At 42.0% G+C, this 20,618-nt stretch overlaps 1 protein-coding gene across 1 annotated transcript; it reads right to left on the bottom strand.

Annotated features, from left to right (window-relative positions):
* Nucleotides 1-12: 12 nt before the first annotated feature.
* On the bottom strand, nucleotides 13-7,494 carry zgc:92242 (uncharacterized protein LOC436899 homolog). The gene is made up of 6 exons (XM_053429458.1): nucleotides 7,239-7,494; nucleotides 5,362-5,817; nucleotides 2,385-2,502; nucleotides 1,804-1,915; nucleotides 1,474-1,705; nucleotides 13-827 (listed from the first exon to the last, which is right to left on the bottom strand). Exons 2-6 carry the CDS (start codon nucleotides 5,549-5,551, stop codon nucleotides 661-663), a joined length of 819 nt encoding a protein of 272 aa, XP_053285433.1. The 5' UTR covers nucleotides 5,552-5,817; nucleotides 7,239-7,494; the 3' UTR covers nucleotides 13-660.
* Nucleotides 7,495-20,618: the final 13,124 nt, after the last annotated feature.

Raw genomic sequence — 20,618 nt, 5'->3', positions numbered from 1 at the left:
ACAGTCAAGTAATCACTTACAAAGAATTCAGACCTTTTATTTTATTATATTTACAAACCCCTGCACAGACCTGAATGTACATAATGGATAAAGATGTTGCCAACATGTTAAAAAAATCGGTGGTTTTCAAACAAGTAACAAGTCCCACAGACTCCAATACAATAAAATCATCAAAGAGTACAGAATCAAATAATATGATTTCATCAAGTTTCTTCCCAGTAACCTCTTATGATATTAAAATGATATATCTTCAGTAACACTCATTTAAGAAGTGAGCCACGGTGTGTATTTTCACCTGTAGTCAGCAGTCCGTGTGCGTGTAACTGTGGACGTCTCACACTGCCCATGCCCATCAATAACAAAAGCTATGTGAGCGTATTTGAAACTCAGCAACATCAAAGCTGCTTCATTTTATCATTCAGAAAGCTTTCAAGTCATTCTCTCACTCCACCCCCTACAGACATTTCTCTGTCTGTCTGTCGGTCCTTGTGTTATAACAAAGTGTGCCTCAGTTCACTGTTCAGGTTCAAGTGAGGACCTCATGAATGTGGCCGCAGCGTGGTCCAGCAGCGTGTGGCGGCCATTATCCCTGGGCACGTTACAGCTCTGCCGTCATGGGGTCAAGTGGTTTCCTGCAGGAGGGAGGATACACCTGGAGACCTAATGGATCAGCGGTGTGCTTCTCATCTGTAGATGAGCAGGTTTGCAAGGTATAGGAGGTTTGCTGTAGGCGGGTGTTGTGCTGTGGCGATCATCTGTGAAGGCCTTCCTGAGCTGCGCTACGCGACCTCTGTTGCCAGACTGTGTCTCTTCATGACACCCAATTCCTGAGAAGAAGAGAAGGACGGGACACTTTTAGTGATGATAACCAGACTCCTTTTTAAGCTTGGATTATTTACATTAATTAATTACTTATACTTTCATCAGATTAAAGTTTTGAATTATCTTACAAAGTTTATCTCTCCAAATTTGTGATAAATGGTTTCTATCAAAGAATAAATGAAAGCAGGTAGAACGATGAATGAATGTTTGAGATTTAGCAAAAAGCATCGGTGCATATTGGATAAATAAAAGGGATTATTGTGTATGAAAAATACATGTAATACTCATGGTATATATACTATTTAGTAACTTTTATTTACATTTTTCAATTTTGTATTTGGTATAGAGTAAATGTTTGTAATGTATCATTATCCCAGTTTTTAAGTTATATCTAAAAATATTCTATGCATGTGTTCTTGTACTTATCCTATGGCACAACAGTTTATCTTATCTTACCTTATCTTAACCTTTCTTAAAAAAAATATTGTGTTTCTATTACAGGACTAATAATAGTAATGATGTGATAGTGTTTCTGCTTTTACATGTTCTGCATGGATTAGAATCAGTGAATGATTAACATGGACTCTTACATTTTAACACGAAAACACACACGTCAGGGTTCTCTCCACCTCTTCTCTCTTGTTTTCTCACCTCTGTCTTGGGGGTCGGCTCTCTCTGGGTCTGACAGCCCGGCTTTGAGCAGCGGCTGGTTGCCATGGTGACTCACATAGGGCCTGTAGAGAGGATAGCAGTCGCTGGGATTGTCTGAGCTGCTGCCTGATTCACTGTCGCTGTCCTCCGCAGGGTCCTTCAGGTCGTCATCTGCGCTGCAGGATTCCACGTCCTCCTCAGACGAGTGCTCGTTCGGTGAAGCTGGGTAATCCTGCATGTAAGAGGGGACATACTTTGACAGTGAGACGCTGGTAGGCTGGTCATTTTACCTTCCAAACTTCAAAGCAACATACAAATACATTAACTCACGCTAACATCTGCGAGGGGCCGCTTGGTTTCTTCCTTAAAGCCGAGCTCTCTGGCCTCTCTTCCTGACAGCAAGTTCACTGTCTGGATGCCATTCATATTATCGCTGTAGAGTCTGGAAGGCAAAGAGTTCCATTTTTAGTCCCGCACACGGCTGTCCCAACATATGAATCAATCCCCCAGTTCCTCATTTGGGAAATAACTTCTGTAAACAAATTGGGACGAGGAGACGGGAGCTGACGGAAACTCTTAAGTTCACTGTTTATCTTATCACAGTTCACTGTTATATAACCTATTAAACACACGGAAGATTTGATGTCAGTCCATCACTTTGCTAAAAATTAAGATGTCCTTGTATTTCCGGTTAGAAATATTGCAAGCATGGAATACACAGCGGAGGGGATTTGTTGAGTTGTTGGTGATCAAAGTCTACTGGAAAAATATGATCATATATGATCATATAATGGCTTAGTTGATATTAAAAAAATAAAAATAAAATTAATAAATAATTTTTTTTTTTTATATTTCCTTATCCTATTTGAGTCAGTAAATAAAAGGGAATATCCTTAGACTGTGGTTTCTACCTGTTGTTCCTGAGGCTCTGGAGCAGTTTGGAGGACCTGAACTCTTCCACTTCTCCGATTACAATGACGCTCACATCTCCGTCCCGTCCGAGCAGCCATTGAACATGTTTACTGGAAGCTGGAGAGAGAAAAAAAGAAAGGAAAGACACACAATGGGTGAGGCTAGCAGGTGATACGGTGTACTTTCACCACAGATCCTGTTTACACCCGCATTAACATACGTGATCTGATCACAAGTGGAGAACAGCTCCAGGTGTTAACTGACAGTTAACACCTGGAGCAGGAATCAGAGAGCGTGTGTCCACATGTGTCTCCAGTGACCATGTCCGATCAGGTTTCCCTTCCCCGAAATAAACACATACATCACTTCTGAAAGCAATGTGTTTGAAACATGTCCTGTGTGAGTTCACGCCTGTAGTCACACAATTAGATTCCTCCACTTCTGAGCAGATCACCAGCGAGACATGTAAATGTCAGTTATGAACAGCGCCAGCGTATCAGAGGCTGTCAAATACGCTGTTGTTCCGACTTTTGTCCAGAAGGTGGTGCTGTCCTATAAGTAAAGAACTTGGGAACCCTCACACAGGGGCAGTGGACTTTGTCCTCTATTACTGTTTCTACAGATCTATAATTCCTTTTCCATCCTAAATAAACTGTGTCACCCAATTGAACATTATTCATGGAAGATCTACAGATAAAGCTTGTCACAGGTGAAAGGTGACAAACAAAGGCAGTCACCAGCTTCCAGTCATTGAGCAGCCACCTTTGTCTGCTTCACAGAAACTCCCTGTGAGGTTTGAATTGGAAACAGCCCGCATGTTTCTAATGCTAATATTTAGCTTTCATATATTGACTTAACTCAGGAAACACATATTTAATTATTGTATAATCTATTATTTCCACATTCCTATTCATCAATTATATATATCCAATATCCTCTGAGGTTTCAGAGGTATCTGGAGCCAATCAAAGCTGAGATGTCAATTTAGAGTCTCTGATTAATCTAATCTGACTGTGTTTGTACTGTGGGAGGAAGCTGGAGTACTCACACAGACACAATCCTAACAATTGCACCACAATGCTGCCCGTTTTCAAATTAACGATCAATCAGTCGAAAAAAGAATTCCAGCAACGTATCTCTTTGGTTAGCTAACCTTCATGACGTCTGACACACAAATAAAACCCGAACACACTTTGTTCCATGACATCTCAATTTCCAGATGTGTGACGACAGGTGTTTTCCATCACAGATACTCCACCTGATAAGGAGGAAACTCCTCCAGTGACATCACTGATAAGGCGTGTGCCGTTAAGATTTTACAATTCCAATCTTTTGAGATCAGTGATGCCGCAGCAGCTTTTTTTCGGCCCCATGTGGTTCAGTGTAGATTTACCCTTTGAAAGACACAATAGGCCTAATGAGCAGATACTGTGGCTGTCGACAGACATAATCACCTCCTCGCTGGGACCCGAGGCAGCTGTGTTTCCATTCATATGTCGCAGAATGACACACATCGTCTGATGTCACCTGACCAAAGAACATTTCTGACATGCGTTATGTATGCAACACACCTTTATGCTGCCTCACTGAGCTGTAAGTATGATAACAAGCCACTCTGACTATTTCCATCACAGAACTGAGATGTCTTTTTTATTCCCACCCCACCCACAAATCTCTATTCTCACGCATTGGCTTGTGTAGTTGTGTGTGAGATTGTCTGTCTGCTCATGTAATGACGGCCTCTCCTGACGGCAGCACAAAGAATGTAAAGACGCCAAACTGGTCTGTATGTTGTGCAACGTGAACACACACTCGGCCGCCTCTCAGGTGGCATAGCAGAGATTGGGTAAACAAAGACGGTAACTTAATATGTGGTTTAAAGTGGGGCGGGGCCTGAACAATGATTCGACGGGCTGTGATAGAAGCTGTCTATCACACACACACACACACACACACACAATGACTCAAACACACTCACAAAGTATTACACAAACACACACACTGTCATTGTGCGGGGGAGCCAGTGGAGTTGATAGGGGCTTGTGAGTCAGGTAAACACTGTTAATGGAGCGAGGCTGGATGAAATGACTGAGAGCACTGGGAGACGTGGGTTAGTGACACTGGACCATAAATGTTTGGCTGTGATCTAAACACATTAATGAGATTGGTAACCCGAGAGGGTGTTAACCACACAGCTTGTGTGTCTATGTTTCATGACTCATGTGCACTCAGATTTCTGGAAGACATTAATTGCTTGTAAGAAGGCTTGCCACTGACAGACTTTATGAGATTAAGACACTTAAGTTAAGTGATTATTTAAAGTTACAGAGTAAAGAACAGGGCCGTAGCCCGGATTTTTACAAATGCTGAGGACGTAAATCAAAAATCCCCCCGGTGCCATCACCACAGATATGTCTCAGAAACTCTGATTAAAATGTTATAATCCATTATATTCTGTCATATTCCTTCTGTTTAAATGGTAAATGAAGAGTATTTGTATAGCGTTTTCCCAGTGTCATTGACTACTTGATAATTTATTTTGATAACATTCATAAAGCACTTCTATATGCAGCGCATTTTCTCTCACACATCATTCATAGATGGCCGTCAGAGGTTATTTCAGGTATAGTGTCTTGCCAACAAAATAATAACAAATAATAATAGCAAAATAACCTTTAATTATTAAATCTCAAATAATTATCTACTCGAGAGATATAACTTGTAAGGGCTTTGGTTGTAATGTAATGCAACGCAGTTTTTGATATATGTGGTCAAAATTGTGTAGTCTATTTTTTTTTCCTTTCATGGGTGTGTACATATATGTGTTTGTACAACCTCGGTCAAACCTTTTTTCCCCTGAAACCGTTTCTCAGTCAGTGTTTTCATGGTTTGCTTTACTGGAAATCTTAATCATACTCTGGTGTTATTGATTGAGAGGTCATACCAGTATAACCAGTTCAAAAAAAGCCACTCTACCTTTCTTTGGCCTGCTGTTGTTGCTGCCTCCTCTTTCACTTTCCTCCCTCTCCTCCTTCTCCACCTGCGCTCTCCAGCGGCGCACCTGCTCCTCTCTCATCTTCAGGAACAGGATCCTCTTCTGCTCCTCGTTGAGGGCCTCCAGCACCTCCGGCTCCACCCACATATCCTCGAGGATTTTAGCCAGCATCTTGCCTCTGTCTCCTCTCAGCTGCCAGGCACAGCCGTCTGTCCCTCCGTCCAGTGGGTTGTGTTTCAGCAGGGGGATGCAGTCGCTCCTCTCCTTCCCCTCCTTCCTGGAGTCAGGTTCCTCTTTTCTTTGAGGGATGTGGGATCGGGTACGGTCTTACTGCTGGAGGTCACTGTTAGTGCCTTTTGTTAAGTGGCCTTTCTCTGTGCAGCAGGAGTGTGTTGGGCGCTCTGGAGGTGAAGGTGCAGCGCGTCTGGTGTTGGGGACTGTGTGAGAAAGACAGAGAGAGAGATTATATCTACTGTTTTGTTTCGTTTACCTCCATTCAATCCTGTTCTGGCTGCTGGAACACAACAGGCCCTAAGCAAATAAGACAAAAATACAATACAAACAGTAATGTGTGTTTGTCTGTAAGCATGCAGTGTTTACTCTGCATACAGTAGGCAGCGGGAATGCTGATGTGCTTTCAAACACTGAAATACAAACAGGTAGGTTCAGTTTGTCAACACACACAGGGTGGGGTGTTAATGACTATATGTTATCTGGGTGCAACAGACAGGCACAGAAGTACAGAGGGCTGTAGTTCAGCGCTTCTCAGACAGACAGACACACACACACACACACACACACACACAAACCTATTAACATCCACTGTGACTCCTTATCAACACACGTGACACTGATAGCCATAGACTGCCTGCCCTGTTACAGTTAAAACTCAGCCAGGAAGTCCTGCAGTGCAAAGAAAATATCGTCTGTAAACACACTCTACAAAAGCAGTCGCCGCCTTGCACAAACTCAGGGAAGATTTGAAACAGCGAGCGGCTGAGTGAGAGCCAATAGGGTTCGAGTCTGTGATAACGGTTCACCAATCCCCGCCCGAAGCTGATCTAATATTCCAGTAAATCAGCAGACGGTGCCAGGAGGTGATTTATCAATGGTGAACTTTTCTGTTCATATTTAAGGTGTGACCATGTGTATCACAGATGAACAGGATAATTATACTAAGCAGCTGATGTTGGACTGAATTCTGAGTCTGTGATTGAGAGCAATACAAACAGACCAGTGATGACAGGGAGATCTGCGAATAAACGACCAACTCCGAGACAAATTGTTCAAAGTTTCAGTACAAGAGGAGTCTTCCCTCCTGAATTACAGCGCCTGTTATCGACTGTACACATGGGAACTTGGGCTCAGCAGCACAAAGGAAACAATTCCAATCAAGACGTGAACACAGCACAGGCATCACAGACAATAACAACCCGCACAGGAACTGCAGTAAATCAACATCACACAAAGGCAAACATTTACATATAGCAGATAAACATACATCTCTTCCTCACACACAAACACACACACACACACACACACACAGAAATATAAAGGCAAAGTATCCAGCTCTGGCTCTGCGCCAACATGCAAATAAGACTGGGATTTGTCTCTGCCTCCGCTCACATGCAGAGAAGAGAGAGAAAGGGAGCGAGAGCAGGGAGAAGGTATGTGCATGGCATACTGAGAGAAAAGTTTCAAAAGTCTCTCAGTCTGAGAAAACACTGGTCATTTCACAGCGGCGAGCAGAGAGTGAGGGATAAATGAGCGCAGACAAGCCCTGTAGAATGGTAATTCACGCAAAGGACAAAAAGAAAGAGAGAAAGGAAGGAGGGAGAGGAGGGACGAGTGGACTTACTCAGTGGGTGCCAGCCGGTAGCATCTCCCTGCACTGCTCTGGAGTTTCAGCTCTTGTGAAGAAGTGTGTGACGTGAGAGTGTGTCTTTGTGTGTGTGTGTGTTTGTGTGTGTGGGGGGTCAGGTCAGTCGTCAGCAGCGGTGGTATGCAGTCTCTGCTCTGCTCTGCTCTGTCGCATTTGTACTGAATGGGAGTGGGAAGGACTGACATCACTGCCCTGATTTTTTTCTCTCCACCTTCCTCCTTCCTCCTCCCTCTCTCCTTTTCTTTATTTCTTGTACTTACATTCCTATAACACAACACAGAAGTGAAATAACAAACACTCTCCAACACACACACACACACGTATAAACACAGTCTATCAACTACTAAAAATATTGTATAGCTTAATTTTTCACATTTGTGTGTGTGTGTGTGTGTGTGTGTGTCCTCAGGTAAAACTTAATCTTCCAGCTCTGGGTTAAGTTATGGGTAAGATATGATTCGTGGTTAAGTCAAGGTTAGCAGTATAGGCATGAATTGGTCATGGTTAAAGTTTGGGATACGATTTGACCTCAATGCTACAAGCCTCCCTCAGGAATGAGTGAAACAAAAATAGGATCCACATGTCCCTGTCAGGGGTCGGGGAACCAGGGCATGAGAAGTGGGCTATACTGGAACGAGACATTCACAGACTAGGGTGGAAAACAAGGAATTGATGGAGTGCAACTGTACAAACTACCCCAGTGAGAGAGGATATATGCAGCGGCTGTGGGACCTATGGATACCTACCCAACATTTGAGCTAACAAATTAACACCTACTCACTCTCAGGTTTCTGTCTGCAGACACAAGCTGTGATCTGCTCCTTTGTTACATGTAGCCACAGTCAAGGACACATGGAGCGACACCTCCCCTGACAGGCGGTGTAACTTTTCCATATGCAGCAACATGGGAAATGGGAGCATTTTCAGGCGTTTTAATTTGATCTGACTGACAGTCTCTGCGTGGCTTTGTTTACCCCCCCTCCTCCATTCCTTATCTTCCTCTAGGAAGTCCTGCTGGCTTTGCATGAACCCATTAATCACAGCACCACATGGGAGATGGAATGTGGATATTTATTTATGGGGACTTTTCCGTCAACAGGTTGTTGACCCGCTTACCATTCCAGCAGTCATTGTTCTGCGCTTGCTGCGCCTCATGGAGTCGGATGAGATAAATCCAGTTGGATGGGTTAGTGCCAGTAATGTGCATCTGAGTAATTATGGTTAATTATATCACACATGTCTCAAACACGTTCCACCATGACTCACCTGTTTTCCTGACTTCACTGACCCATGAGAGCTGTGTGGGTGTGTCCTGCAGGGAGTGTCTACGGTAAATCCAATCTGGCTGTCATTATTCACTGCTCTTCCTTCTCTAATGGTCATCGTTAATTCTAGTTGTATTAAGTTAACAATTGCATAATAAAACAAGTAAAGTACCAAGCGACACTGTGGACCTTGTGATGAACAGACACCACTAACAGGATAATGATGAATGACAAGACTTAATTCAAAAGGACAAGTAGGAAACAGATTCAGGCTTTATTTTACAGTAATTTAGAAATTGAGTAATTTATTGATGCTTTTTAAATAACCTTATAACCTTCATGTCACACCCATTAGCTGATTCCTTTTACCTAAAGAAAACAGCATTTAATATCTGAAGGTGTATTTAGAATTATTCATAACTGAAAACATTGTCATAGTTATAAATATATCGCTGCCTTTAAATGGAATCATGCTTACAGTGTGTAAGAGAAGAGTCCATGTGAACACCACCAGTATTATAAGTTCCTTCCTCTGAGCGTTGATTGCCTTTTTTCCTGAAGTTTTCAGGAACAATAAAGGCCATGGAAGTTCTTTTCAGTCAATATACAATAATGGTAAAGAGTTTTTATTCAAATTGTACAATCAATGATGCCAGGATGCATGACTGCCAAGAGGGATTTAAAAAAGGTTTAGTCAGTGTAAGGTTAGTATCAGTTTAGTCACTTTCAGATGAAATTACCCTGAACTTCCACTTACGCAAAATGAAACCACAGCCGTAATCAGATGTGTTTTTTCCCCAAAACCAGTGTTACAGTGATACCAGACACTGGTGTGTTTGTCTCTCTGTTTGTCACTGCAGGTATCAGGGCTGAAAGCTCAAGGTCTGCACACAAACCCACACACTAATACACACTATACAACTAAGATGAATTATCATTTCAATCAGCCTTAAGGTAAAGGTTTACTTCTTACCTCAAATTTGAACCTGTAGTTAATGTCCACGTCACTAGACCTAGCTCTTTATCTATAACCACAGGTTAAACCCTCCCCTTGTCTGGGAATAACCCAGATCTACAGTAAGATAAGTGACGACATTAATTATAGTTTTCACTTACTCTTTTCCTTATCGGTATATTTATCTGTTGATATTTGATCTTTGAAGAAGATAAAATAAAGATACAAACAGAAGTAAACACAGACTCCCCCCTCTTAACCTCTGGGGTCAAAACAAGGCATTGATCTGTGAATAGGAAGTTCAGCTATCTGAGTATTTCTATTGTATTTTATCATGTGTGCACATAGTGAATGTTGTCAGAGCTTCTGAGCTCTTCCCGTCAGCCTGAAACAACACCTTCTAAAGGCCCCAGATGCTTTTAACAGCAATGATTCATTAGAGGAAAGTTTTTTCCTGTAATTGAACACATCATTAATTCTCTTCACGTTCTTACCTTTAAATCTGTTTTGAAGGACACACCTTGGGAAAGTCCCGGCTGCTGTCAACACGTTATGGCGTCATCCGCATTAGCGTTGAGAGAATGTGCTCACATTCAAATGGTAATTATGCTTGAGGGGCGCCCTCTGCTGGAGAAAGATAAAAAGTAACTCTGAAACAAAAGGGTCTCGCCTGATTTCATTAAAAAGTGACATTGCCACATCAATATATATTTGTTGTAGAGCTGTGAAATTATTACAATTTGTAATCAAATTAATCACAGGTTTCTATGGATTAATCATGATTAATCTAATTACCGATTTTCTCGGAATATTTTTGTGAAAACAAGATTTATGACATTTAACTTTTCTTTTGCGCTGCAACTCAACAGTTCTTCAGCAGTTGTAATTGCTTTTCCATATAGGACATTAATATAATCTTCATCCTAAACAGAATTCGGGCTCCTCAGCCATTGTGTGGTTGAATAAAACTTTTTTTTTTTTTTTAAATCAATCAGAAATTATTTGAGCTTCTTAGCCATAGGATGGTTGACATTTTTTTTTTTTTTTTCACACAACCATTAACCACACCATGATCCAATCTAATGCCTCTAAAGGCCCTCTTAGCTACTCGGTCTTTAGCCAGTTGGTGAGGCAAACTAACTTGTTCAAATTCTCTGACAGTAAAGCTTACCGCTTCTTTTGCACAATGTGTCCTGCGATTGAGTCTGGTTTGGCGCATTCCACTTGAACGCCCCTCGCCGACCAACACATGCTTCGCGTTGCGGTGGTTAGGCGGGTATTGCTACGGTGAAACGATAACGTCTTCTCGCAGAGTGTGCATATCACCTTGGTTTTACTGAATGTTCGATCTTTGTTTTTTTGGAACACGATCTTCCCGTCCAGAAGGTCCTCAGGTTCATCAGAATTATCCATGTTGTTTGTTTGTTTGAATGGCAGCTGCCGTCTGACTGCATTAGAGCGGCGACTAGTGCAGAGGTGGCGGAATTGGAAGGTCCTTCTGCGCATGCGTTAAATGCGTTTAAAAAAAAAAACGAATTAATCCTGTAATTTAATCATAACGCGTTAACGCGTTATTTTTCACAGCTCTAATTTGTAGTCATAGTATATAAATATGTTTGTATTTATTGTTTATCAGAAGTTAAAAAGCGATTGAACTGTGTTATTCGTGTACCTTTTTACCCCATTTACATTAATAACAATGTTACAAAAATGTAATAAAGATAAAATACATCAAATAAATAGATTTAAAAAAGAAAATAGGTGTACACATATATCCATTGACACATTAGACATTTGTTTGTAAAGTACAGTGTAATAATGTCTAATATTTACCAAACTGTTACATGTGCTAGTCATTGTAGCTTGCTGCATGTGACATATAATGGTTAAACTTTACGTTGTTTCTGGTTCAATAAAAGACAACACATGTAGGTTGAAAGAGGATTAAAATGAATTTACTGGAATGTTCATTTGAGTTATGTGACCTATTTCTTTAAATGCTTCCTTAATTTTATTCATGCAAGCCATTAAGGCCTTTAAATTCAGACCCCCAGAGGCACCACATATCACTGTGGTACTTTGAGCAAATAATAAACTGAAATGGTAAGGGTCAGAAGGTTGCTCTGTGATTGTTATCCTGTGTTGAGATGTTTTTGCAGTGACTCTGTGTCCACTTTTAATACATAAAAATTATATTAACTTAATTTAATAGATCAAAATGTATTATCAAGGATCTGTCTGACTATCTTTCTAAAATACTTCATTTTGTACTTTCCACCTTTTGCTCTTCCGTGCACTATGTGTTATAAAGCCTCTCTCTGTTTTTGTATTGGTTTAAGTGCGTTTTTTGTTAATATTATGCTTCCATGCTGCATATTCCTATATTATATAAATAAACACTTTAATTTCATACAAATTTCCCCCTTAGGCGAACACAGTTAGGGGGTTTCACTTTAAGTTCATTGATCCCCATTAGCCACTGTGTTGTAACAGCGGCTACTCTTCCTGGTGTCCTGGGCTCTGGAGTCTGCAGTGTGTTGCCCAAGCCCTGCTCAAATGTCAACACATGCCATGACCTTTGACCTCTAATAATCGAACATGCAGGACAAAACGAGAGAGGACACACCATGAAGTCTCTGCTGAGACTAAATCTGCATAATCTATCTAATATCTTATTCCAGTACCAACATTTGCTTATTTTACATCTTCATTTGCAAATATAAAGAAAAATAATTGCAAGATGTCTCAAAAATCAGCAGCACAGCTGAGGATGACAGTTTCTTACCTCAACATTATATTTCCCATCATGCTTTTGTGGCCCTGATTCAGCAACGTGGGCAGGCAATTTTCCATGGTCAAATTATTGGTATTCTCCCCCATGTTCGTTCCTCGACCCTCCCCCATGTTTACTGCATGGAGCCCACCACCATGGCGCCTGCTCTGGGAAGAGGATGTACATTAGCATGGCTTCACATAAGCAGACCACAATGAAGAATGTCTGTAAAGTCCCCAAACTAATTTACCTAGTACAAACTGTGGGTGACTGGTGTACCACGACACCATGTGTTGACCTATTTGCATAGTTTTCATATTGAGTTTAAAATAGTTTATAGTTGACTCAACATCCCATGTTGTCATGTTCACTTCCATTGAGCTCTGTTTTTGTCTGTATCACATCCTGGGGGAAATAGATTGGCTCTTAAGCTGCTAAATACTGATCAACAGTAGCTGGAGCTGCTCATATTTTGGTTTTGGGTTGTGAGCAGTGGATCTATCAGTGGTTTTTCTCAGAAAACAGTGATCTGCTTTGCCTAAAGCTTGATTGTTAGCATTGTTAGCTGTGCCTACCACGATCATGATGTTCACCTGTGTGTAGCTAGAGCTTCACAGATGTAGAACTTTTGGCAGACTTTCAGGCTTACAACATTGTGTATATGACGTTGTTTCAAGTCGAATTTGAATGTCGGGCCTTACAGACACTTGGATTACACCACACATGCATCAGGGAAAGAAAACCAGTTTTAAGCAAATTGGAGTAACAGAAATGTTCAAAATGCTATGTTTGCTTGGATTACATTATAACTTGTATAGTGTTTAACTTGGATACCACATGAGGCAGATATGATAATTTAGCCCATTGTACAGGAACTCTCAACTGCCTCGTAATTAAAGGGAAAGTCGGTCTTCCTTATTCTTATATTACTTCCATATTTACAACTTGGCATAGAGGGGCAGAGTGTGCCACTGTTGCTGTGGTGACCAGACTTGTCTGTTAACCTGGCTGCCCGCACACACACACACACACACACACACACACACACACCAACAGAGTGTCTGTGGCACACATGGCATTTTCTGGCACCATGTTGGCATAGATGCCACTGTTTTCCTTGCTTGTCTGTCTGGCTGTCCTTATCTCTCACACTCTCACACACACATGTAAACACATATAAACACAGCTTTCGTTTCTCGGTATATATATATTTATATATATATAAATATAGATTATATACGTGGTACATATTAGTTTCTCATTTCACTTGAGAAATTCCATGCAATGAGGTGGCAATCAATTCTTCGTCTGCAGTTTAATTTTAGGATAGACACACACACACACATACACACACACGCACAGGCACACATACACTTACACACACAGCATCTTTCTGTTTGCTCATTTTTTCAGCTCAGTGTTAAGGACAAGTGGTCACAGGTGGAAGTGACTGATGCTCGTATGAAAACCCTCCCCCCACTCCATTCTGTTTGCCTGTGTCACATGAAGAGATGTGTGTCATTGTAAACTGCTTTTTCATGCCTGTGGATACAATGACCCAGATGAGCGCAACACACACACACAAACACACACACACACACACACACACACACACACACACACACACACACACACACACACACACACACACACACACACACACACACACACACACACACACACACACACACAGTGTTGTGTTCCCCTCCTCTTCAGCAGTACTGAATGCTGATGAGGTCATCAGGGGGATCACAGGAGTCTAGCACAAAGCTGTGCAGCTAAATAATGATGTCCACATGAAGGCAGGAGTGATGATTCTTTTTTCCTTATTGCTTTTTCATGAAGCTGAAACCAGGGAACGATACGTGTTGTGGATCAAGGTTGTTGTGTTACTGATGATGCCCCGGTGCTAAAATGTGTCTTGCTGCGCTCAGTTTCCCAGAAGTACCAAGTAAATGAACTGAACACTCATTTGTTTTTCATGGTGAAAACATTTATCTCCTATGAACAACACTGGCTTAAAGCTAGGAGCCAAACCAAGATTAATTTCTTTGTTACGTTGTTTATATGTGATCTGTGAAGCACATGGAAAACAATACTAGTTCCATAGAGAAGATGAATGTATGTTCATTTGGTTGTAACTATAATATCATTATGGTATTGGTTGTAACTATAATATCATTATGGTATTGCTTTGGGGCGTCATTCTAACGGTATGAACTCAGAGAGGAAGACTTCTGCTTCTGTTACACTGTCTATTGTTTAATGCAGTCTCAACTTCCTGTAATTGGTGGAACTATCAAAGAAAATGTCACACTGCAAATGATCTGATCCATGGGTCAGTTTGATCTGGATCGGCTCTTTTGGTCTCACTCATTTTTGGTCCGTTGGTTCAAACCATGGTCCAAGGCTCCTCTCACACCTGGTATTTTGGTTCAGACTAAACTGTAAAGTCAGAGAAGTTCAAACAAATCAGGGTATAGATGTGAAAGTGTTTTCTGAAGCATGCAGCTGAAAAATGATTTACAGCATATAAATATTTGATTGTATTATGTTTAAGTTGACCTACAGACCAGATAATTTTCTCCCATCCATCCAAATTCCAATACAATATGCTAAATATTGCATTTAGTAAACAAAATATTATTGATTAAAGAATAATAAAGAATACAACTTTGCTGTTTACTTTCCTCAAACATTGCACAAGTAAAGGTCTGTTAGCATCCCTGCAAAACAGTATTTAAAAATAATTTATTCAGTTTAATAGCATAAGCTGATTGATCAGCAAACACTTCTTGAACATTGTCATGGGAGGTTCGGTTTGTGATCAGTGACACAAATTGTAAAGATCCTGTAGAAAATATGGTTTATGTCCATCTTCACACACACACATACACACACACACACACACACACACACACAAAAACACACACACACACACGCACACACACAAACACACATCAGATATGTGTGCATGCTTTTACACTCTAAAGTACATTCTGCTGTGAAGTCCTCAGATCAAACATCCACAAGATGTATTGCATTTTGTGGTTTGTGTGTATGTGTGTTAAAAATATGGGCCAACAATGCATCCCATGTGTATATATGTGTGTGTGTGAGTGTGTGTGTGTGTTTGTGTGTGTGAGTGTGTGTGAGTGTGTGTGTGTGCCCCAGCTGTCTCACAGAGCTCCCTGTTGTTTGCCCTGCCGTAGCAGATCCACTGTAAACTCTGTGGATCGATGCTTATTTGGAGGATTTCTCTATTTAATTCCACCTCAGTCAGCAGCAATGCATCTTCTTTTGTGTGTGTGTGTGTGTGATTGTGGATGCACTCTCGGGTCGAAGAATGTGTCCTTGTGTGTGTGCATTTGTGTCCTTTTTCTTCATATTGAGTTGCATGTGTGAGCATGAGCAGGGGAACGCTGTAGTAGGTGTTGGTGTGTGTGTTTGTGTGGCGGAAAACATGTATGTGTGCACTTCTGTCGCCTACACACACACACCTAGAAAGTCTGAGACTGAAGACTCACACCATCAGTTCGTCTCGCACCTCCCCCTCACTTTGATTAGGCTCACAATGTTATTATTAGAGCACCAACATCAGCATATTGATTTATCTACCCCACTACTTGCTTTCATTTCATTTTATGCCAACACACACACACACACACACACACACACACACACACACACACACACACACACGCTCCTTCTGCCATTACACTTTACACTTGATTGCCCATTTGAACACACACACAAACAAAGGTAAATGCACACATGATGAAACCCGTACGTATACGTTTTCTGACACCACAGCCCTGCACATTAATACACTTATGTTCACCATCACAGGAGACCACCCACCCCAACAAACCAAAACGCAAGCTGTTAGCTTTTCTCCTCATCAGCCGCCCCCCCTCCCTTTGTCACATCAGGGATTTCCAGTGTTCCCAACACGTTGCCGCCATCTCGGCCGTGCAGATGTCACTTAGCTGCAGACACACCTCTTCATTTCTCTATCCATCCATCGCTCCCCTTCTCATGGGACATGGAGGGAGGGATAGAAGAGGGAGCAGTGAGTGCACGTGTTTGTGTGTGTGTGTGTGTGTGTGTGTGTGTGTGTGTGTGTGTGTGCATGTGTTTGTGGTGGCTGCAGAGGGGGGAAGGGAGCCGGCCAACTTAATGAATTAGTAATTAGGATTGACTTTGCGTCTGCGGTGGGTTTCCCCAAAAACTATTTCCCCACACTCTCTCTCTCTCTCTCTCTCTCTCTCTCTCTCTCTCTCTCTCCGGTCATATGTGCATCCTCTGAACTCTCTTTGTCATCTTCAGCCCCTCTCCTTCCCCCCTCCCCTCTCCATCTCTCTCCTTGCGTAACCCCCCTCCACCTGTCTCGCTGCCTCTAACCTTCTCCTCCCCTTGTCTTCAAAGACACACACCGACCTGCGGCCCCTTTTGTTCTATCCACATCATCACCAATGCTTTACCCATCCCTTTCTCCTTCTTAAGTCCCCTTCATCTCTCCTCATCTCTTCTCAGCCACCCCGTTCTTCTCCTCTTCCTTCTTCTCCCTCTAATGTGGTATTGATCAGTGGATCTGAGGCAGAGGTTCCATGCAGACGTTACACTGAAGCTTGGAAAGCTTGGAACTGTACAGTTTTTCTCAGTTGTTAACACACAAAAAGCGAAAATTCGGCACAATTTGCACAACCTTCACTTCATGTACCAATTGCTCGACCCAATTTGGCACTACTTCACACTCCCTTATCTGCATTAGTCTCTGACTTTCCTTGTTTACACTCTGATGTCAATTACACATCACCTTGTTGTCAAAACACTACACACAATGTTCAGTTGTTGCACACACTTCTCAAGTAAAATCTCCAAGCATCAACCTACAACACACAAATACTCGAATCTCTAAACATTCAGGTCTGTTGAGCAATTTCACAGCATTTACACAGCCGAACAGGAGACTGACATTGTAGATATGGTTCGTGAGAACAACTCTATCACACTCAGACCAATAAAAACTCGGATCCTGGCTGACCATGCTACATTTAGAAACGTCCAGACCGTCATTGGACTGTATTCTTCATAGGACTGCCATGCTGATGAAACAAGTGTTCAGGGTCCCATTTGAACGGAACACAGCCATCAAGGAGTTATGGTGAGAGTTTGTGCTTGTAAGTACCAACATTCAGCACTGACACATGCATGTATTGTACCTGTAATCCAATATTGTTCCTTTTCTACAGTGTCTCACTGTAGCCCACTGTGTTGACCTCTCTGTGTCCATACTGTAACTTGCATTATCATGCTGATCCAGGAGCATGACACAGCTCATGTGTTGTACCAGTACATCTTTATTGATGAGGTGGGATTCAACCTGGTGAAGAGGAGGTGACGGGGCAGAAACGTCATTGGCCAGCGGGCCATTGTTGAGGTCCCCGGCCAGCGTGGTGGGAACATCACAATGTGTGCTGCAATGAATCACCATGGGGTCTTGCACCGTCATGCCCACCTAGGGGCCTATAACGCTGCCCGTCTCCTCGTCTTCCTGGATGGCCTGCATGACCTGCTGGTACCACCTGACCAGACAGATGACCCACAGTGGATCAATCACGTTGTCATCCGGGACAATGTGAGCTTTCAAGTGCGGGAGTGGTTCCAGGACCACCCACATTTCTCCATTCTATACCTTCCACCTTATTCTCCTTTCCTGAATCCCATTGAGGAATTATTTTCAGCTTGAAGGTGGAAGGTATATGAACGGAACCCACAGGACCTGGTCCCACTGCTCCAGGCCATGGAGGAGGCCTGTGGCGACGTGAGTGTCGAGGCCTGTCAGCATTGTGTGTGTGGGGTTCTTAGTTTTCTGTGTGCAGTTTTGAGAAAGCCGTTATTGTTTTGAAAAACGTGTGTTAATGATTGTGAAAAACTGTAATTTTTGTGAAGGGGGGGGGGGGGGGGTGAGTAGGCCGGTTTACAGTTCTGTACTGTTCTCTGGGTGTACCGAAATAAACCTTTTTATGCTGCATATTTGTGTGCTGTTTTATGTTTGACTATGAAAAAAGTAGGCCTACAATGAGACGGAGAAATGGCTCATTCATTCATATGGTGTGTTCCATTTTGATGATTGTGTTTTCAGTTTTGCACTTCAGTGTGCTGTAAATGCTTGGTAGTGTGCAAGCAAATGCTTAGTTGTGTGTTCCATATGAATGGTATGTGTGTGTCATTTGAAAATATGGCTGTGTGTACCAAATGAAAACATGATTTCCATTTTGTGAACAGGTAAGAGATTTGATGGCAAAGAGTCATCTTGCAAAGGGAGTGTCAGGTTTAGCATTTTGTGTGTGAGGTTTTCAGTTTTGTGTGTGCAGTTTTGAGAAAGCCGTTATTGTTTTGAAAAACGTGTGTTAACAATTGTGAAAAACTGTAAAGGGCTGTGTGGACGTTCCCTGAAGAAACCGTTGTCAAATCTTGGCAGTAGACAGTGCAGAGCCATATGTGTGATTCTGTTCTGCTGCTGTGCCTCTGTTTATGACCTTGAGAGTGGACCATTAGGAGGCAACTCTCAAAGCACTGTACTATATGCTTTCAGAGTTTGATCGCTCCAACCACTATGTATTAATATGAGACAATACAATTAGTTGAACTTGTCTCTTGGCTTATTTTTACTTTATTGGTTTTACTGGTAGAAGATGAGCGAGGCTGAAGGAGCCGGTTGAAAGGGAGTGAAAAGTGAGGGGTGGACATGACTGGAAGAAATGCCCTTTGAGCTTTAGCAAGGGCAGAGAACAATTTAAGTCAAAGTATAGGCCGGCAGATAACATGAACTGTCTTTCTGTCAGGAGCCTGGTGCCAAGATTTCAACATTTCGTGTTATCTAAGTTTCAAACAGAACACATGTCATCATCACAAGCTCCGTGCAGACGTCTCTTCAACCTCACAATCTCTTTCCGTCTCTCTTTGACTGCCAATCAACTCCTCAGCTGGACAGAGAGGCAACACATCTCTCCCATGTCTTCTCTCAAAGATGTTATTTTGCTGGTGTGCTTTGTTACCTTTGTCCATCCTGGAACAGAGATGTTTTTTTGTTGTGTAGGTATTCCTCACTATAGTCGAGGGTTAAGGACAGAGGATGTTGCATCTTGTTCAAATTATTAAGCCCCATGATATGATTGGTGAATACGGGGTGTAAAAATAAAGTTTGATTGAATGATTGATAATCGGCATACAAAGTCGTTTTGACAAAAGTAACCATGATGCATAGTTTTCCTGAAATGACAGATAACACTGCATCTAATCCTCCTTGTTCTCCAGCCCAAATAACTGCTTGTGTTACTTACAGTCGTTCATTACTTCTGTTTTGGATAGGCTGTAATTACAGTCCTGCCACAAAGGAAGCAGTATTCACACTCTCCTCCTTCAAAAAAAGAGGAACTAAGAAATATCAGCAGTACTGAGACTCAGGCTCCTCTGTGGTAAGAATGTGGTCAGAGGCAATCTACAACAATAAAAGCCTTAAAAACATATGATTTCTTAAAATTAGATTGCAGAAATAGTTAAAAATTTTGACCTGCACTAACTGCCTATAGAGCAACTATATTAAAAGATAACAACAACCAAAGGTCAAGGTAGTGTTCTGTGACAATAGCATGTGGAATGAAATAGAATTTAAGCCACATCATAATTTATTGGTACCAAGTCAAAGCTGAGCTCCCTGTTATTTGTTATAATGAATGTATGAATATAAATGTAATTTATGCCGAACACAGTTAACTCCGGGTCGAAAGAATCCGGGTATTGACAGTTTGATGCATCATGTTTTCCCTCATACACCAAATTCCTATCTACCCAAACTAAAGCGTGACCAATAATGCTCAGTGCTCCCGGATATGACAGCTGCAGGACTTTAGACCTTGGACAGCACTATCTGGCTGTCTGTAAATCATCTCCCCCCCCCACACACACAAAAAGCTAGACAAGTTCCAAATCTGATGGAGAAATAAAATCTATGCTTGTGAGGACATATATTGGGAGCCTCTCCAGGTGGTTTGTGTACCCTCTGATCTCAAGTAAACATCAGTTCCTATGGGATGGAGTTAAAGTTGAAGCAGTTACTTGAACACACTCCAGGTCTGGTACAGTTATATGAGGAGAGTGACGGGTGTCAACACAGCTGCTGCTGCTTGGTGTTCTTTGCAGGCTACAGTGCATCCACACACACACACACACACACACACACACACACACCACACCGCGGAGGAGAGGAGCGGAGGAGGAGGAGGAGGAGGAAGAGGAGGAGGAGGACGGTTCCGTTCATCCGTCCATTCATCACTACATCAGCTCCCCGCCGCCTG

Source organism: Pleuronectes platessa, chromosome 8, assembly GCF_947347685.1.
Source record: "Pleuronectes platessa chromosome 8, fPlePla1.1, whole genome shotgun sequence".
Lineage (NCBI taxonomy): Eukaryota > Metazoa > Chordata > Actinopteri > Pleuronectiformes > Pleuronectidae > Pleuronectes > Pleuronectes platessa.
The sequence above is the reverse complement of the archived record's forward strand: the minus strand, read 5'-3'. Positions and strand labels throughout refer to the sequence as shown.